Here is a 19884-nt window from a genome sequence, read left to right as displayed (position 1 = left end):
TATAATTCGCTGCGATTGTTAGGAATGTTGGACCATCGGGTTCACTTTATTTGACCATTTTATTTTAAATATAAACTAGTGGTTTACTTCTTTTTTGTTTTCTTTGCTATGACTAACAAAATAATTCTTTTAGAATTTAGATTAAATCTCTGTTTCAATGTATACTTTCTATTTTGAGATTCTCCAAATTATAAAATATTATTGTGCTCATTTTTCTTGTTGAATTTTTCCTACTAATCAATGAAGAGAGTTTTACTTTTTCAAAAAGGTAAATTTAAACTCTCATTTATAACTTTGAACTGCATATAAGTAGAAAAATATATAATACTCACAAATGGACTCTCATTTACTTATTAGTCACCACACATTGGTATAAATTGGGTTAAAATGATGAGCCACTACATTGGTTTTTTTTTTTTTTTTTATGTGCAAAAAAGAACAGAATCATCATTAGAGATTCCAATTGCTAGCAGTATTTTTGCTTCTTCCATCAAAATCCCATAATTTGGATTAACGGAATATTTTCAGGATCACAATTTTTTGAGAATTCTAACTTTTAACCCAAAAATCAACCTCAAGACTCATGTGTCAGAAGAATTTGGATATCCACTATTTATTTTTAGTTTTCTACTATAACATAGTATTAATTGCACCAAGTTATTGACCACTTTTTTTTTCTTTTTTCTTTTTTAAATCAAGTTTTGCAGTAAAACAAAATGGTATTATTATATGCATTTAAAAATCAGTATAAATAATTATAATTTAATGAAATTCAATAAGAACCAAAAAAATAATGTCTTTTTATCATATCACATGGTAAATAATTTGTTAAACACTTTCGCGCTCATTGCACTGGTAACAATGACCGCTATTACTATTGTTACGATATCACTGTAAACACCAGCTTTTTCTATTTTTCTCTTTTAGTTGTTCTAACAACAGTAACTTTAATTATCAAATTTTGTACATAAAATTCCATCGCAAAATTTTATTGAATAAGAATAAAACTAGACGGCATATTTGATAATAAATTATTGAGTTCACACGCAAAGGTATGTGAAATCCAATGCAAGATAATGAAATGGTGTAATAGAAATGAGTATCCAAAATTTAGTAAACATATTTTGACTTTGGTATTATTGATATTTATGTATTTTCTTTTGAAAAAATCATTTTACAAACTTGATTAATTTAGATGAATAGTGATGACCCCTTTATTTCAACACCAGATCATACAATAACTAAATGTCTTTACAATTAAAATACATCATGAAACAATTTTTCTAATAAAATATTGAATTCAACAATGGCAAAATAAAAGAGTACACTGAATAAAAGATGGTATGCTTAATAATAGTTTAGAGCGATCTAATTGGGTTAACTTATTTTTCATATAATTAATTTTGACATGGAACTAAAAAAATATACAAAAATAAATTTCCAACAATTTTTTTTAAATATATACATATAAAAAAAAGTATATATATATATGCATTAACATTTTGAACTACATGTGGTGTACATTATGCAATTTATCGAATAAAATATAGATACCACCATATGTTATCAAGCTTCAGATTGTCGGTGGATGAACTATTAGCATGCTATATCATAAACAAATTTTTACTGATAGACAAATATTATCATAATTTGGTGTGGCTAATGGCTATGATCTAACACAGTACCTAACTTTTCCTCCAATTCAAGTAAATTAGCTTCTAAGAATATCTAGCTATACTTTGTTATTAGAAAATAACAAATGTCTAGCTATATATTTTATGATGTGACTGCAAAGTAAATAAATAAAATGTAGACAAAAATAAGAAGTGAAGCCGAGTGTTTTCTTTTTTTTTTTTTTTTTTGGTTTTGCATATATTTTTTGATTATAAAGTTGCCTAATTGTTTTAGGCTCCATAAGTTATGCTAAAATTTTGTTCCCATTGAAAAACCAAGCGTCCCTACTACCACGCGAGGTATTATAAATAAAACAAAGCTGAAAAATATAGAAACAAAGACAACAAGAGCAATTTTTTTCTTTTCTTTGTTATTTTGATAAATAAAAAAGTTTAAAAGGGTAGAGATCGATAAATTTTTGCAATCCTGAGCAATTAAACTATCACGATTTATATACATCTATATTTATAGTTTGGAAAGTGTAAACTAATCTCTAGTCAAAACATTAATAGTATTTCAGCCTCTACCTCTTAATTGTAATCTAAAGACTTTACCTATACATATATTAATCACAAATTAAAATATAAAAATTGGAAAAAAAAAAAAAGAGAAAAGGTTTTGTGACAAAATCTTTAAAAAGTAGTGATGGAATTGGTATATGGTTTGATACCATTTCTGTGTATCTCTATGCTTGCCTTTTGATCGTGCTAGCTTTGCATTCTTTTGTGGTTCAGCTGCACGCCCGAAAAGTATCAAAAATTGATTGCAATTTTCAGCTTCTTACATGTATGAGAAGGGCATTTTTTGGATGGAATAGAGCCCCTAATCATTATGCTGCTTTCTTGTCAGTCCAAGACTCCAAGGATTAGTAATAAAGTAATACTTAAAAAAAAAAAATGAAAATTCCATTCACTTACATCAAAAAAACATAAAATTTGTCTTCAACTCCATCTAACTTATATGAAGTTGTTATCAATTTTAAAAAGTTTGAAATTGAAACCTTAACCGAACTTTGATATCATCGATTTAAAAAAAAAAAACAATTTGTAAAAATTATACCAGCATAAATAAATAAGTTCCTCCATAGATGTCATATTCTTAAAATTATTGATGATTTTACTTTGATTTATTAAATTTTATTTTTTGGTCAATGGGTTTACTCTCAAACCTTGCTCATACCACGATGCTATCCCGTGGAGATACATTTATTAATTTGATAAGAAATTCTATTCAGTGATCGGATTTTTATTTTTATTTATTTTTTTAATTTTTGGACATCTATTCGGCCTTGGCATAATATATATCTGATTTGAAAGAATTCTGTAAACCACTGACAGCGTCATCAAAGGGTCACATTAAATTTTCTAAAAAGCAATTAGCTTTCCGAACAACCAAAATATTACCTTTTATATATATATGTATATATATATGCAAAGTAATTATTTCGAATCTCTGGCCTTCTTCTTAATTTGAGGGAGCGTCTTGTCGGATTTTTGACCAAGCCTGCCTAAAATGCAAAACGATAAGTAATCAAAAAAAAAAAAAAAAAAAAAAAAAAAACGTTGTGAAAGAAAAGGCAAATTATGCTTTCTATATGTATTTTTGTGGTAAATAATAATGCTTTCCATTTATATGCATAAACTCTCAAATCTCTAAAATAAAAATTTGATGCCATTGGGTGGGATATAGAATTTATACCACTTTTGAGTCCGCTCCCCCATCAATTAATTCTCCAAAGAGAAAACACAAGTTGCTTCTTAAACATGGACTTGTTTTTTTCATCTAATTTTGTGACATTGACTTTTAACACAAACAGTTATCAAGCCGACATACAGACCCAAAAGATTGTTGCGGTTTGGGGAAAAACTCTCAGCTACTCTTTCTTGTGTTTTGTTTTTGTTGTCTTTTTCTTTTTAATCTAAGTATCTAACATAAATAATTTAAATTATGATGTGATGCATTTTTTTATATGTAAAAATATTTTTTATTTAAATTTAAATATATAATAAAACTTATAATATTAAAAAATTTTAGGCTTTCATCTTATAAAGAATCTGGATGAATTAAACTTGAGTCTTCTTATGAATGTATCAATCAAATTTTAAGCAAAAAATCCAAAATATTATAAGTTTAAACAGAACTTAATCATTTAAAAATTATGCTATCTAAGTTTTAAGAATTTTAATATACGATTTAGATCGACTCGACTTATTGAAGCTTGGTTTACTTCATGTCAAACTTAGAAAATGTGGACTTTCGAGGGATTAATTTTTCAATCGCCGCCAAAATTGGATGGAAAGTGGCTCTCTGAAAATGAGGTCATTCTTATATTCAATGGGAACTGATATTCCATTGTTTTTTTCAAAGACATTTTATATTTAATTTTAATAAATTATTTAATTTTAATTACATTGAAGTTGATATTTTCATTATTAACCAAAAGCAAAGAAATGTTTCTTGAAAATTGAATCCTAGGAAAAAAAAAAAAAAAAAAAAACAGGTTCCATATAAATTTTACCACGAAACAAACGGAGTATTTTATCTGATTAGTCCCACGAAATACATGTTTCTCTAATTCTCTGCATGGTCTTCTCACGCTGGGTCCAACTTCTTGTGAATTTCAGACCTAACTCAGTTGCTGTGAAGGGCCCAGTATTTATATACTCATGTTTCGTATTGGGCTGTTCTTTGAACACACTACAAGAATGCATCTACGCTTCATCATGAAGGCAAAATAAATAAATAAATAAATGAAGAATTAAAAATTGTTTTTTGAAATTTTTTTTTTTTTTTGGAGTTTTTAGATTTACTCCATTCTTTGGATATTTCTGGATATCCATGTACATTCTTCCCAGCTTATGCTCTCACTTCATAGCTTATGGAGCTGTCCCTGGGAAAACCCAAGTATACGTTTACATATTAAGAAGGAAAATAAAGAAAAAAAGAAGATATAAATTGTTCACTGTCTTCTTTTTCCATTTTTTCTTTTTCGGATGTTAGAGTAAGAGAATTTGAATTTATAAATTGTTATCCGAGAAAATAATAAATTTAATATTGGAGTATTTAAAAAAAAAAATTTGTTCACAATTATATAAATAGGAAAATATAATTTCCACATGTCCAAACGAATAGAAATAATAAAATAATATTTTTAGCCAAAAAAAGAAAAAAGAAAAGAAGTAATAAGATAATATATGTAGCCTCATATTTGTCTTAAGTGGCCAAATGTTTCAATAACAGCCTCTACAGAAATCAAAAAACGTAACAGCTTACTTTTTGTTAAGAAAAAAACTTTCTCGAAGACAGTGCAATAATAAAATTTATTTTTTTATCATGATTTTTTTCAAAATGATATTTATATTAAATATTAACGTACTTTTTGGTTTTGATGTGGAATATCATGTCAATTAATTATAGTATCCTAGTTAAAAATAAAAATAAAAAATTCTATGGTTTTGGTTAGGCTTTTTTTGTTTTTTTGGTAAGTATGGTTTTGGTTAGGTTTACACATTATAACGTCCAACTTCTTGGGGCATTCGCTTTTATAGGCATGATGTCAACCCAAGCTCATAAGAACCGACATTCAAAAGCGTGCTAAATGTAGCATCTATGATGTTCTTTTATCTTTTTGGATATGCCACCGCTTAAACATACTGCAAATATAAAACATGTATCTTTAAAATATTTACTTAAATAAATAAAATTTGAAAAGTTAAATCACATTTTGTATCTTGAACTACTATTGCATGTTTTGCCATTTATTTCCTTAATGTAAAAGCCCATCATACTAACCTCTTAATTAACTAATGCTTTTTTTTTTCACTTCAATTTAATGTTAACATTTTGAATGATAAATGTAATTAAGTTATTCATACAAATCTCTTGTAATGAAAAAAAAAAAAAATCATTTTTATGTTGTATGTTTGGTTAGATAAAATTGCATGGTTAATGGGATTGCAGTGGCAAAAATGTGTTTGCAGACATGGATTCTGAAGTTCAGTTTGTGGCTGAAAAAAATTCCCTCTAAATAAATGAGAATAAGATACTAGGAATTTAATTTTACATCCAAGATGTGCGGGAATTTAACTTGTCTGAGACTCAATAAATTTTATTATTTTGTTGTACTTATAGGGATAATAATATGCTAAATATTTAGTTAATTTTCAACATTTTTTATATTAAACAACTTAAAAAAAAAAAAAAAAAAAGATATGGCATTCGCATAGAAAGTAAAGGCACTAAATACAACCAAATTAAGGCTGTCAATGGATTTGATATTAAAAACTGGATTTAAATAAATATAATAACTTTGATAGTTTATTTTATTAAATACAAATAATATATATTTATAAGGAAAACAAGTTCGCAAAAAAGTTTGTGTATATACCACAAACAGAGAATGCCTTAAATTTTTTAGGTACAATACGCATCTTAATTCTCATGTTTCACCCAACAGCTGCTACCTTGTATAGTGTGTGTGTGTGTGCATGTATGATCACTAAGGAATAATATCTTTTCAACACTAAGTGAAAACATCGTAAAGTGACATGTATGTTATAGATGATACATGGTCATAATTTAATATTAAAAATTTTCAATTGAGTAAATGACAATTTTTAACATTTATCACATCGAGTTATTATTTAAGAATTATGTTGGAAGCATATAAAACTAATACACAGAGAGAAAGAGTGAGAGGAGAGAGAGAGAGAGAGAGTGGCGGGGGGAGAGATAAGGGGGTTGCTTGAAGGGATTAGGCAGATCTTAGCAGAAAATAGAAAATATGTAATGAAAAGCATTGAAGGTGCTTGACCATTCACAGAAAAGCAAAGCATTAATACAATGTTGGAGGGTGCATTTCCACATGAAATCTTTCCACTTTGTCCTCAATTACATAAATAAACAATACCCATCTTGTTCTCCACAATTAAAATTTCCCCAAACCTCAATATTTCTCTTATCATTCATCAAATCTATACAAGCCTAGGTGCAGGTTGGTCAGTATTTGTGACCCCCGAATTACTCTTTGTTGCTAAAAGTAAAGCTTGAAGCTTTTTCTAATTTTTATAAGTTTAGTTTCCCCTCTACAAGATGTCGACTGTTATATACACACACAACTTTTAATTATTTTGGACCGTTTGAGATTTATTATTTAGGAATCATTTCTTCTTCAGGAAATGGTTTTTGAGAAATCACCTAATTGGTGATTCTGTAATTTATTTTAAGAAAAATCAATAAAAAAGTATTTTTAGATTCTTTTTTAATCAAACATTATAATTTATATATAGAAAGCGTTTTTATATCTTCTTTCCAGCTTTTTTAGAAGAATAACTCTTAATTGCACTTTTAATTGGGCTAAGACTAGCTGGAATGCATTCAACTTCTGCCAACTCCCAAAAGCTATATGTATAGTTTAGCATCCACTTACAGGAAATGTTGTGTGCCTGTTTCTTTCCAATAACTACAACTAAATATAATGCATATATAAACGTTGCCCTTTTTGTCAATTTATTTGTATACATACATTCATTTTCTGATTCTAAGTATCTGGAGATTCCTATAACAGAGTAATTTAAAAGAAAGAGAAATAAAGAAAAATATAAATATTGTGGTTTTCTTTTTGATGCATTAGGTTAGAGTATGATGTAAATTTGCAATTATTAATTTTGGACAAATATTGTTTTCATATATCTAACATGTTGCCATTTTAATGCTATCTATGGGGAGATGATCCTTAAATGAGAAGTGATCTTTAACACGAATTATGTTTATAAATTTTACCTTACAATATTAAGATTTACAATAGGTTTCCAAAATAGAAAATGGTACCTAGTTTAAGTAATGATGCATTTATCCTTGTTATGCATATCCTATATCTTTAAGTTTCAAAAGTTTACTCTTAAATGACACTTTTTTAATCTAAAACCTGTATTTCAAAAAAAAAAGGAAAAATTCTAAAACATGAATAAACCTTTTTTTTTTTTTTTAAAAGATGGATATTTATCTTCTTAACACCTTAATGTGTAAGTAATTTAATTAAGCTTGTTTCTTAGCTTTATGCCTACCAAAACCATATAGATTTATACTTTGCTAGAATAATTCTCTTTCAAGCAAAACTTTTTATCTTTATCACTCCCATTTTCTTTTTTGGTAAAATTTTTGTCACTACGACTTTTAGCCAACCATCACTACTACTTTGGCCAATTGATAATTTGTATCACGTCAATCGGTTACTTATTTCTTCCCTTTCTTCTGGCCGACCCCAAACAAGAATCTTTGGCGTGATGTCCTTTAAATAAAGACTTGTAGTTTTTCCTCCACATCCAAACAGATTTTCATACACGTATGGTAGCATTAATTTCCTTAAAAAAGAAAAGAAAAAAAAAGTATATAATTTTTATGTTTTTTTGAAATAAGAAAATGTAAATAATTTAGGGGGGCCCAAATTGATGAATGGAAACTTTATTCCATCGTGGTCCTCATATACTTGAATATTTGTCAACATGCATATTATTGAATAATATATATATATATTTAGTTTTCTTTTCCTTTTTCTTTTCAATATGTTTTGTTAAATTGCAAGGATCATTTAATATTATGATGTTATCAATTGGCTTCTGGGTCTTCAAGTTGTCAAGTTGTATATATGTATTATATGTTAAACATTAACAACTATTATCCAAATACATTTGTTTTAGTGATTGTACGAAGCATATATATATATATATATACACATTTGTTTTAGTGATTGTACGAAGCATAATACATATATATATATATATAGAGAGAGAGAGAGAGAGTTAGTCATTTTAGTTCTCCTAGAAAAGCAATATAATATAAGAGTGGCACAACTGATGCTGCAGTATATAAATAATTGATTTTATTAAAAAAACATAAAAAAGTGTACAAATGGTTGATAAGTTAATATAATCTAAATATGTACTTTTGTTTATCCAAAACAGTAAATATATAAATATAGTATTATCGGAAAAAATATTATAAAGGAGTACAAAAGAGAAGGAAGGCAAAGCTCATACTGCTCAACATGTATTGTTTATGGCATGACAAAACTGTTGAATTCGATTAATAAAATTATATTTAAATTACTACTACTACTTCAATTCTTAAGTTGATACTACATAGAATACTTCTTATCATCTCCCCACCTTAATGTTATGACTTAAAAAAAAATAAAGGATTTTATTTTTTTCACAACAACTTTGTCTAAATATATCCCCCCCCCCCCAAAAAAAAAAAAAAACAACAACTTTGTCTACTATAATATTAGTGACTTAAATATTGTTTAAACTATAACAAACTTTAAATTACTAAAAATATAAAATTTTAAATTAAAAAATATTATTTATCACTGTTAATGAATGATAATTAATGTAATTTATATATTAAATGATAATTTAAATAATTATCATTAAAAATTTTATTTTTAAATTTTAGAAAAAAACTAAAAAAATTATATACTCAAATTAAATTTTATTATATAAAATGGTAATTGTTATTTATAATAATAAATAATAAGATTTTTTTTCAAATTATATCCCATCCCAATTGCGTTGCTTCAAACTGTAGAGAACAAAAATAATAATAATAATAAAAGAAAGAAAAGGAAAGATAAAAATACTTCTAATTTTTGAGTGCTGATCATGGTCAAAATCTTGCAGCTAGGAAAGGAGAGTATGCAGTGGACCCAACTCATAGATTCACTAATAGTAAAATAAAGAAAAGGAAACGAAAACCCTAAATAAATATAAAAAATGCAATTATATTAAAATCAATGGAAAAAATTAATATTGAACAATACATATTTTATAATTTTGTTTGAGAAGATAAATTTTTCATTTTCAAGGAAATAAATTGTTCAAAAATACTCAAAGGTAATTATTTTTCAACAAGAAACTCAAATTTATAACTTGTTTGTCATTACCTAAAGGATTGAAAAAGGCAAACAAACTGTCCTTTATATCAGGGATAAAAAAGGAAGGAGCTTAAAAGAAGAAACAATCTAAGTTGAACTAAAACACCATGAAAAAAAAAAAATTTAAAATAGAAATTAGAAAAAAAAAAAAAGATAGAAAAAGAAAAATATCCAAAGAAGTTTTACAAGTTACAACCAACCCAAAAAGTGGCAGTTGAGAGATTTTTACTAAAAATATTTAACCTGGACTTGGCCTGCCTGTTTTACTCAGTATTTATTTTATTTTATTATTATTATTATTTTTTTTTCTTTTTGCTCCTTTTATATGAATAGCAGCGAATCTTTGGAGCTGACGTGTCACTTGGAAATTGTTTCTTTTGGAACACGAGGAAAACCGAAAACATCATTATCGTTTTTTAACTTTTATTTTTTATTTTTAAAAAAATTTATTTTTCAATTTTAATTTTAATTTTTTGTGTAAATAGAATTTAATTTCTCTAACATCAGTCGGTTATCACTTGGTCAATAAACCCTGTTTTGTAGGATAGTTAATTAAAATATATAAATTCAGATATTTTAGCAAAAGGGGAAAAAAAAAAATTTACAAAAATATATTTATGTTTAACTTTTTTGTTTTTTTAAAAAAATTATTTTACTTTCCTTCTTTCTAACTATATCACTGTATTTAATCGTCTCTCCTTAGAAATCTAACAAAACCCTAAGGGTTCTTGTAAGAAAAAAAATCGCCGCCGGATTGATCCCAGCAGTTAGTGCCGTCTCTTAAATCTCTCATTTTTTGCAACTCTTTGATCTTAGTCTGCAACTTTTCTTCAAGCTCTAAACCATATATGTTTGGGTTTTCTGGTAACAGTTTTTAACTGCTGGTATTTATTTATCTTTTTCTGGTTGTTGCTGTTACGTGACAAACATGTTGCACAAAAATTGCTGTCAATAAATTTATGATATGAATTTGGGGCAAAGATAATAACTTTATTGTGCTTTTTTTGGTGATAGTTTCTGGGGTTGATTTTTCGGTGTATGTGGGTTTTTATTTTTGGGGTGTGGTATGAAGTGGGTGTTTGAAAAGTTTGGGTTTTGATCAGGTTAAAGGAAGCAATTTTAGGTTTGTAAATATGGGGTTTAGGTTAAAGTTTCAAACTTTGGGATTGTTTTAAGGTTTCAGGGTTTGATTCTTGCATGTGGGTAGTGATAACTTATAGCTAATAGAAGAGGTTTTGATGGTAGAATAGAGTTTATCTTTCCTTTTTTTTTTTTTTCCGTTTTTGAGAATGTTGTCTGAATTGGGAAGAAGACCAATGGTTGGAGGTAACGACGGATCATTTGGGGATGAGCTGGAGAAGGAGATTGGGCTGTTGCTTCGCGAGCAGCGTCGGCAAGAGGCCGACGATCGTGAACACGAGCTCAATTTGTATAGTAGAAGTGGATCAGCACCTCCAACTGTTGAGGGTTCTCTAAGTGCCGTTGGAGGATTGTTTGGAGGTGGCAGTGTTCCCGGTGTTGGCAGTGGTGGTGGTGGTGCTGCTGCCTTTCCTGACTTCCCTGGAGCTAAGAATGGAAATGGGTTTGTGTCTGAGGAGGAGCTGAGGTCTGATCCAGCTTATCTTTCTTACTATTATTCGAATGTGAATCTGAATCCCCGGCTCCCACCTCCTTTGCTGTCAAAAGAGGATTGGAGGTTTACACAAAGGCTGAAAGGAGGGAATCCTGTGTTGGGTGGGATTGGAGACAGGAGAGGAAGTAGGGCTGATGATGGCTGTGGTATATCATTGTTTTCGATGCCACCAGGGTTTAACTCCAGGAAACAAGAGGGTGAGATTGAATCCGACAAGCTACGTGGCTCTGCAGAATGGGGTGGTGATGGATTGATTGGATTACCTGGCTTAGGACTTGGGAACAAACAAAAAAGCCTTGCTGAAATCTTTCAGGTGATTTGCATTGGCTTATACAGTTGTGCTTAATGTTACTTCTATTCCACGTGTATTGATGTTCTTGCTTTCGTGCAGTACTTGCTTTTATTTCCTGATAATAATTTGGTCGTTAATGGTTGTTGCTATTTGAATTGTTGTTTTGAGTAGTTTTATCAATTTCCATTGTCCTTTGACATTAACAATATGCATAATTGTAGAAAATACTCACTTATGAGATATTTAATGTATCCATTGACGCGTGGCATAAGGCATATGGAAATGGACACGCATTGCCGTGGTTGGCTACTAAAAAGAATTTGCATTAAATGCTATATTGCATTTTTAAATGCGGTTAGAGTATTTGGGAATATTCGATATATATATATATATACACACACACACACAGAGGATTGAAGGATTGACATTTCCGCCTTAAACAGTTTAGGTAGATGTAATTATGGGAACAAATCAATTTTCGAAGCCTTGTAATCTATTTAAACTGGATTTGTAACCTGTATGAAAGATATCTGTTCTCTGAAGTGGCATGTCTCGGATACTTTATATTATATATATATATATATAATATTTTTCTGACGCTGTTAGCCATGTGGAGGTTTATCTGTGTCAGCAAGTGCCTATGGGTTGAAATTGTTGATGAGAGAAACCCTGTGATTGAAGTTCACTGGGGAAAGTAAAACTGCCAGGGTGGTTTTTATTCTTTCAAATGCAGCAACTAGATGAGGACAATTTAAAATGGCTATGCCAAGAAGAAAAGTTGTGTGTTTTAACGTATAATGAGGTGTATTTAATGCATGACCATTATGGTATAAATATGTTAAGTTAGATATGATCATAAAAGGTTTCATCTGCCGAAGTAGAGTTCATTTTGGTGGTCTCTTATGTTATAGAGCTAGTTTTGTTTCAAATTCACTTTGGTAAACTATTTAATCTGGGAATTGCAATTTCTGCTTATCAATATGTCAAGGTACAACTTTTATTGCTGCAATATGCTATTTTGCCACATGCTTATCCTTCTTCCTCAGTTTTGGCTGATATTCATGTTGCTGAGGCATTTTTCATGTCTCCTTTGGTTTGTTTTCTCTATTTATTCTTGGATGATTAGTGGTTGGTATCTGTACAGGATGACTTGGGTCGTGCAGCTCCTGTTAGTGGGCTTCCTTCTCGTCCAGCCAGTCGAAATGCTTTTGATGAAAATGTAGACACTGTAGCTTCTGCAGAAGCTGACATGGTGCATTTGCACCGTGAACTGTTGACCTCTGATGCCTTAAGATCTGGTGCGAATGGTCAAGGTTCATCTGCAATGCAAAGTATGGGCCCACCTTCTTCATACACTTATGCTGCAGCGCTTGGTGCTTCCCTGTCAAGAAGCACAACCCCTGATCCCCAACTTGTTGCTAGAGCTCCTAGTCCTTGTATTACACCTATTGGAGGAGGGAGAGTTGGTGCATCAGAAAAGAGAGGAATTACTAGTCCAAACTCCTTCAATGGTGTCTCATCCAACATGAATGAGTCTGCAGATCTGGTTGCTGCATTGTCTGGCATGAACTTGTCAACAAATGGTATGGTAGATGATGACAACCATTTACCATCACAAATTGGACAGGATGTTGACAATCACCAGAATTTTCTCTTTGGTCTGCAAGGTGGTGAGAGTCAAAATAAGAAACATCCGTACTTAAAGAAGTCTGAATCTGGGCATGTGCATATGCCTTCTGTTCCACATCCAGCAAAAGGTTCATACTCTGATTTGGGTAAGAACAATGGGGGTGGATCAGCAGATTTGAGCAACTCATCGTCCAATAGGTCAGTTGAACTTCAAAAATCAGCTGTTCCTTCTAACAACCCATACTTGAAAGGATCGCCTACATCCACCCTCAATGGTGGAGGTGGCTTACCTGTTCAATACCAGCAATTAGATGGTACAAATTCATCCTTTTCCAACTACAATTTGGGTGGGTACTCCATGAATCCGGCATTAGCATCCATGATGGCAAACCAGCTTGGCACTGGTAATCTGCCACCCTTGTTTGAAAATATTGCTGCAGCAGCCCCTGGAATAGACTCAAGAGTTCTTGGAGGTTTGGCTTCTGGACAAAATGCAGCAGCTGCTGCATCTGAATCACATAATCTTCGTAGAATAGGAAGTCAGATGACAGGAAATGCTCTTCAGTCACCTTTTATAGATCCTATGTATCTCCAATATATGAGGACATCTGAGTATGCTGCAGCACAGCTTGCTGCTCTTAATGATCCGTCTTCTGATAGGAACTACTTAGGTAATTCATACATGAATTTACTTGAACTCCAGAAAGCTTACCTTGGAACTCTTTTGTCCCCCCAGAAGTCACAATATGGTGTCCCGTTAGGTGGCAAGTCTAGTGGTTCGAACCATCATAGTTATTATGGAAATCCTGCATTTGGTGTTGGCATGTCTTATCCTGGAAGTCCCATGGCAAGTCCTGTGATTCCAAACTCACCAGTTGGCTCTGGTAGTCCAATGAGGCACAATGATCTTAATTTACGCTTTCCTTCTGGAATGAGGAACTTAGCTGGAGGTGTCATGGGAGCGTGGCACCTTGATGCTGGATGTAACATGGATGAAAGCTTTGCGTCCTCACTGCTGGAAGAATTTAAGAGTAATAAAACCAAGTCTTTTGAACTTTTAGAAATTGCAGGACATGTTGTTGAGTTCAGGTATGTACTGATCATCGATTTTCTTTTCATTATCCTTTATGTTATCATCCTTAAGGTGATTTCATGATTTGGCTTTCTTGTGAGCAGTGCGGATCAATATGGTAGTCGGTTTATTCAACAAAAACTTGAAACAGCCACAACAGAAGAGAAGAACATGGTTTATCAGGAAATCATGCCCCAAGCTCTTGCTTTGATGACTGATGTGTTTGGTAATTATGTGATTCAGAAGGTGACTCAAGACTCTTCACTGTGCATGCGTTTATTTATGCTTTTCTAATATTTAGGTCTATTTTACAAGTGATGGTTTTTGTACACAGTTTTTTGAGCATGGACTTGCACCCCAGAGAAGGGAGTTGGGCAACAAGCTTTTTGGTCATGTTCTGACACTTAGCCTTCAAATGTATGGTTGTCGGGTGATCCAAAAGGTACCAATAGCTTTCTAGCTGACTGCATTTTTGTGTTACCATGTCATGTCTTGCTATTATTCAGATATGGCTTGTATTACCTAGTATTCTGAATTACTACTTCAGTACTCCTGACTTTTTAATTATTTTTGCCAATAGTAATGATATAAAAAATGTTTAGCTCTTGGTGAGAATTTGTATTTTATTGGTCGACGCACTTAATGCTAAACATCAAGGGCTTTACTATCAAAGTTATGTAATTCAAAGTCACATTTAGGAATGGAAGTATGGTTGTCATGAGGATTGATGCTTCAGCATTCTGAAAGTATGCTTTGCTTTTGAGTCTCTTTATTTAGTCATCATTTCCATTATCATGCTGCATTTTGTGTAAAAGACAGTCTAAATTTATAATAAATATTTGCCAATGCTTGACCCAGTTTTATCACTGTTCTATGTTGATGAACTGATATTGATGTGATTATTAAGTTTCACGTGGCATGTTCTCATAGTAGATTGCTCTATCTTTAACATTCAGGCAATAGAAGTTGTTGATCTTGACCAGAAGATCAAAATGGTGGAAGAGCTTGATGGTCATGTGATGCGCTGTGTACGTGATCAGAATGGAAACCATGTCATCCAGAAGTGTATTGAATGTGTCCCTGAAGATGCAATTCACTTTATTGTCTCAACATTTTTTGACCAAGTTGTTTCACTTTCTACCCACCCATATGGGTGTCGCGTGATACAGGTATCTAAACTTCTTTGCTCTTATTATTAGTTTCAGATGACCTTTTCCGTGTGGGCAAGGAATTGATGTTCTTTGTATTTATGTGACAGCGAGTACTGGAGCATTGCAAGGATCCAAATACACAGAGTAAGGTTATGGATGAGATTTTGGGAGCTGTTAGCATGTTGGCTCAAGATCAGTATGGCAATTATGTTGTTCAGGTTAATTATCTTTTCAGAAATGATTGTACCAAGGACCCATGTTTTGTAGTAATCACTGTGCAATAGCATAACATTATGTTTTTACTCATGTTTTAAGGTATATAAACTTTCACTGTGCAATAGTATAAATTATGTTTTTACTCATGTTTTTAGGTCTATAAACTTTCATGTTATGCATCTTATAGGATAGTGCTCCCTCTTTTTTTTTTTTTTTTCTTTTAATGTGGTTTTTATTATAGGAATGTCTTCATTGAACATCTTTTAAACAACTCAGTCTTTTAGTATTAGAATATCTGCCTACACTGCCTTCCATGTGTGTGTCTGTGCATGCATATGAAACTTTTAGATGTTTGCTTGTCCAGCTAGTCAAGAACACCAAGTGAAAATTGTCTATACCTGGTTTGACCGTCATGAACTAAATTGGCTTTCTAAGCTGTGGGGATTTTGTCATTTTCAAGAAAATATGTAGTAGTTTTACTTTATGATTTCTGTTTGGGTCCCTGCTGTGAAATATATGTTTACGTATCACCTATTTTGGACATGCTGTAGATCGTCATTTAATGCGTTACATTAATTGCTTGCACTTTTGGAAACAGCATGTGCTGGAGCATGGAAAACCTCATGAGCGCTCAGCTATCATCAAGGAATTAGCTGGGAAGATAGTTCAAATGAGTCAGCAGAAATTTGCTTCTAATGTTGTAGAGAAGTGTTTAACATTTGGTGGCCCTGCCGAGCGCGAGTTACTAGTGAATGAAATGCTTGGCTCTACCGATGAAAATGAACCTCTTCAGGTTGTTAATTTTAATTTGGCTTTCTTTTTTATACATTGAGCATAATTGTGTGGGGAAACAAAACCATGCCATCCATTTTAACTTATGTATGAAATGGGAAAAATTTCTGTAGGACCATTTAGACATTTTTTTTGACCTTGCTGTAAAGCCTTAAGTGTATGTATTTGTGTCGTCACTGTCTGGACCATCCAGATAAGTGCAACTTTTAGTGCTTTCCGTCAATTTGTTCAAAATTTCCTTTTGGTGATAACAGTTTATTTTTGTAAGCATCATTTTAAATGCTTTGACTGTAAATTGCTAAAGAACTTGCATAGATTGAGGGAATCTGGTCAGAATGGGATATCATTTTCTCAAAAGCAACTTAAATTTCCACAATTTCTTGAAAATTGTGATTTCAAATTCATGGCAAATACTTGGACTGACTTTGGTTGCAAACAGGCAATGATGAAGGATCAATTTGCTAACTACGTTGTACAAAAGGTGTTGGAGACTTGTGATGACCAACAACGTGAGCTGATCCTTTCGCGTATCAAAGTTCATTTGAACGCACTGAAGAAATATACTTATGGAAAGCATATTGTTGCACGTGTAGAGAAACTTGTTGCTGCTGGGGGTATGCATTCTTCCTTTGCAATTTTAATTTGCCTTATCTGTAATTGAGGGGTCTCCTATTATGCCCTATGGATGTCATTGGTCATCTGTTTATGGCGTGCGGTTATATTTCTTCATATATGTGATGTACTGAGGAAACAATTTCTTGCTTTCTAAATTTCGTGCTTCTGTTTCTATTTATTTTTCCTTTGCCTGAAAGGTTGTATGGTCGCAACCTTCTAACAAGCTTTTGGTAATGAATCTGTGAAGCTGGTAAACCAGCATAATAGGGATGTTTAAATGCTGTATACGACTCACGGTAGCTTCTTATATCCAGTTGATATTTGGTCATCCATTAATATATTTTGCTAAGATGTAGGATTTGAAGAGTTTGAACATGTGTGATTCATTGGGTAGTCTGACTAGTCAGCCTGTCTTCCTTTGGCCTGAAAAATGATGTTGAAAACCTTATTATAATGCTTTTTGTATTTTCACTAATTCTGTTGTCTTTTTCGATTTTCATCATTTAGTATGTTCGTGTTATTATGTTGCGTGACAATGTATAAAATAATTTTTGTTAAGAATTGCTTTCTAACCATCTGCCTAATTCATTTGCAGAAAGGAGAATTGCTGCTCAGTCTCCACACCCTGCATAGGTGGTGTAGGAAAAGCAAAGTTGTTTGTACAGCTAACTGAGGCTAGTGTGAGCTTCCTCTATTCCTCTCTCTCTCTCTCTCTTGGTATCTAGAGCAACGGCTCGGTCTATCTTTTAAGACTGGTATGAGCCAGGTTGGAATAAAGATGTTGCTTGTACTGAAAACTTGTACATTGTGTAGTTTTAAATTTTATACGTAGAATCGAGAAAGCCGAGGTTCAGATGTTGAGCACACCTGATGCCCCTGTGGAGGAGATTAAGTGACTATACAAGTGTTTTAAGGGTGTAAAAATGATTAAAAAAAAAAGAAAAAAAAGAACAAAGCAGAAAAAAAAAGGTTGAGGTAGTCTATTATGTTAACGCGACTGTACAAATGTTGCCATCTGGAGAGCTGTTCATGTTTAGGATGAGGCCATAGTTTTTTTACCTTCTTAGTGTATGGTTATCGACATCTTTCTTTCATAAGAACACAAATTTTCTTTGCTGTTAAGTTTCAAGGCTTTTTTTCTATTTGTATCATTTAAGCTTTCTATATTTGTTGTTATGTTTCTGCTTTACATGCTTTCTTTTTGGGTCCAATGAGTAAAATGAGCCTCAATTGGTATATTGGACACAACCTGAATCATCTTAATTTAACTTTAAATTATATATGTATATATATTATTTATTTATTTATTTTATTTTTAACTATGAATTGGATAGTGACAATATCATTTGATATTCAACTTTAGATAAATTAAATTTGTCATTTTATTTACCTATTAAAAATGAGATTTAAAGCATTTTCCTGACGTTTCCCTTTTGCTTTCCATCCAATGTTTTTCATGACTCGTTCTCTTTTTCCTTCACTCTTTTTATTAACTGCATTATGTACTGGTGATTCTAATTTGCTACATGAATAGGTGATTTATAAGTTTTTTAAGACCACATAAAGAAAAAGAGGAAACAAACATGCATATGAAGAAATGGTTTGTTTAAGGTAGGCTCAGTATGAAGAACCTGCTTGCTAAAAATGGCCAAGTTTGCATAGATGCAGTGTGCTGCTGAGGCTTTAATTGGACTTTTTCGGTCAAGTTAGTGATATTTTAAATGGTTTTCATTTTACAGCTCCAAAGATTTGTTCATGGTATGAAAGCAATTGGAAGAGTTTTGAAAAACTTCTTTTTCTTTTTAGTTATCCTAATGATGATGTAATGCCTAGCAGTTTTATGGACTTAGCTCGTTTTGATGCTCTAGGCAGCACGGTTTCTTTGTAATCCTCTGTTTGAGGAGGCGTGCTGTTCGTTATAATGCAAACCATTTCACCCCAAAAAAAAATAAAAACAAAAAAATAAATTTTTTTTTTTCCCTTGCAATCACAACGATTATTTTTATTATTTTTGTAAGTTGCTATTACAGGGGAAAATCGTGAACTATGCTTACCATCTATCGATTGGATGGGGAATTTTTCATGTCCATTTCCAGACAAATTGTGTATGCTAAGAAAGTAGCTATTGCCTGGTCAAGTCTATTTTTGTTGCCCTTGCAACTTGCTACTCTTTTTTCAGTTAATGATCAAGAATTTGAATCCTCTATTAATACATATGATCATGAATTTGAATTCTTTAGTTTTTGAATATTTCCAAATTAAAAAAAAAGATTTAATATTTTTAAACTACTTTTGTAAATGATCTCTTATGATACTCACAAAAACTGGTTAAATAATAGACATAAAAGGTGTCAACTTAATAAAAAAAATGTTGAATTAACCTTCACACTTATAAGTTTGAAAGTTAAGAGACGAATATGGTAGCTCAGTTGGTATAAGCACCACCGCCTATACTTTCTACGCTGGGTTCGAGTCTACAGGGGTGGTGCTATACTTTCTACGCTGGGTTCGAGTCTACAGGGGACAAGGGGTGCCTAGGGGCAAATATAAAAAAAAAAATTTGAAAGTTGAGATTTGAGTATTGATAAATCCGACTATTGCCTTAAATGATCCCATGCTAAGTTCGTGTGTGGTGTAGAATTTTGGCATGATGCCTATGACACTAATTTTTTTTTTTTTTTTAAATTATTTACCCAAAAAAGAAAAATACTGGTTAAATAACAGCAACATCTTCGGGCTGGCTTTGCACGAACTGAAGCTTTCTTGAGCTAATTGTTTATGTCTCGTTCATTTTTGAGTATCCCACCTCATAAAGCCCTTGAAAAGACATTAGACTTGCTGAGTTTAACTCTCCAACTTCCTTTTAGCCACAGAAGA

General features: G+C 31.6%; 1 protein-coding gene across 1 annotated transcript; it reads left to right on the top strand.

Moving 5' to 3' along the window:
• Positions 1–10271: 10271 nt before the first annotated feature.
• LOC107411014 (pumilio homolog 2) lies at positions 10272–18129 on the top strand. The gene is made up of 9 exons (XM_016018518.4): positions 10272–11553; positions 12677–14250; positions 14338–14479; positions 14568–14675; positions 15190–15402; positions 15492–15602; positions 16199–16393; positions 16832–17006; positions 17603–18129. Exons 1-9 carry the CDS (start codon positions 10897–10899, stop codon positions 17638–17640), a joined length of 3213 nt encoding a protein of 1070 aa, XP_015874004.3. The 5' UTR covers positions 10272–10896; the 3' UTR covers positions 17641–18129.
• The last annotated feature ends 1755 nt before the right edge of the window (positions 18130–19884 follow it).

The sequence above is a fragment of the Ziziphus jujuba genome, chromosome 10 (genome assembly GCF_031755915.1).
Source record: "Ziziphus jujuba cultivar Dongzao chromosome 10, ASM3175591v1".
Lineage (NCBI taxonomy): Eukaryota > Viridiplantae > Streptophyta > Magnoliopsida > Rosales > Rhamnaceae > Ziziphus > Ziziphus jujuba.
The sequence above is the reverse complement of the archived record's forward strand: the minus strand, read 5'-3'. Positions and strand labels throughout refer to the sequence as shown.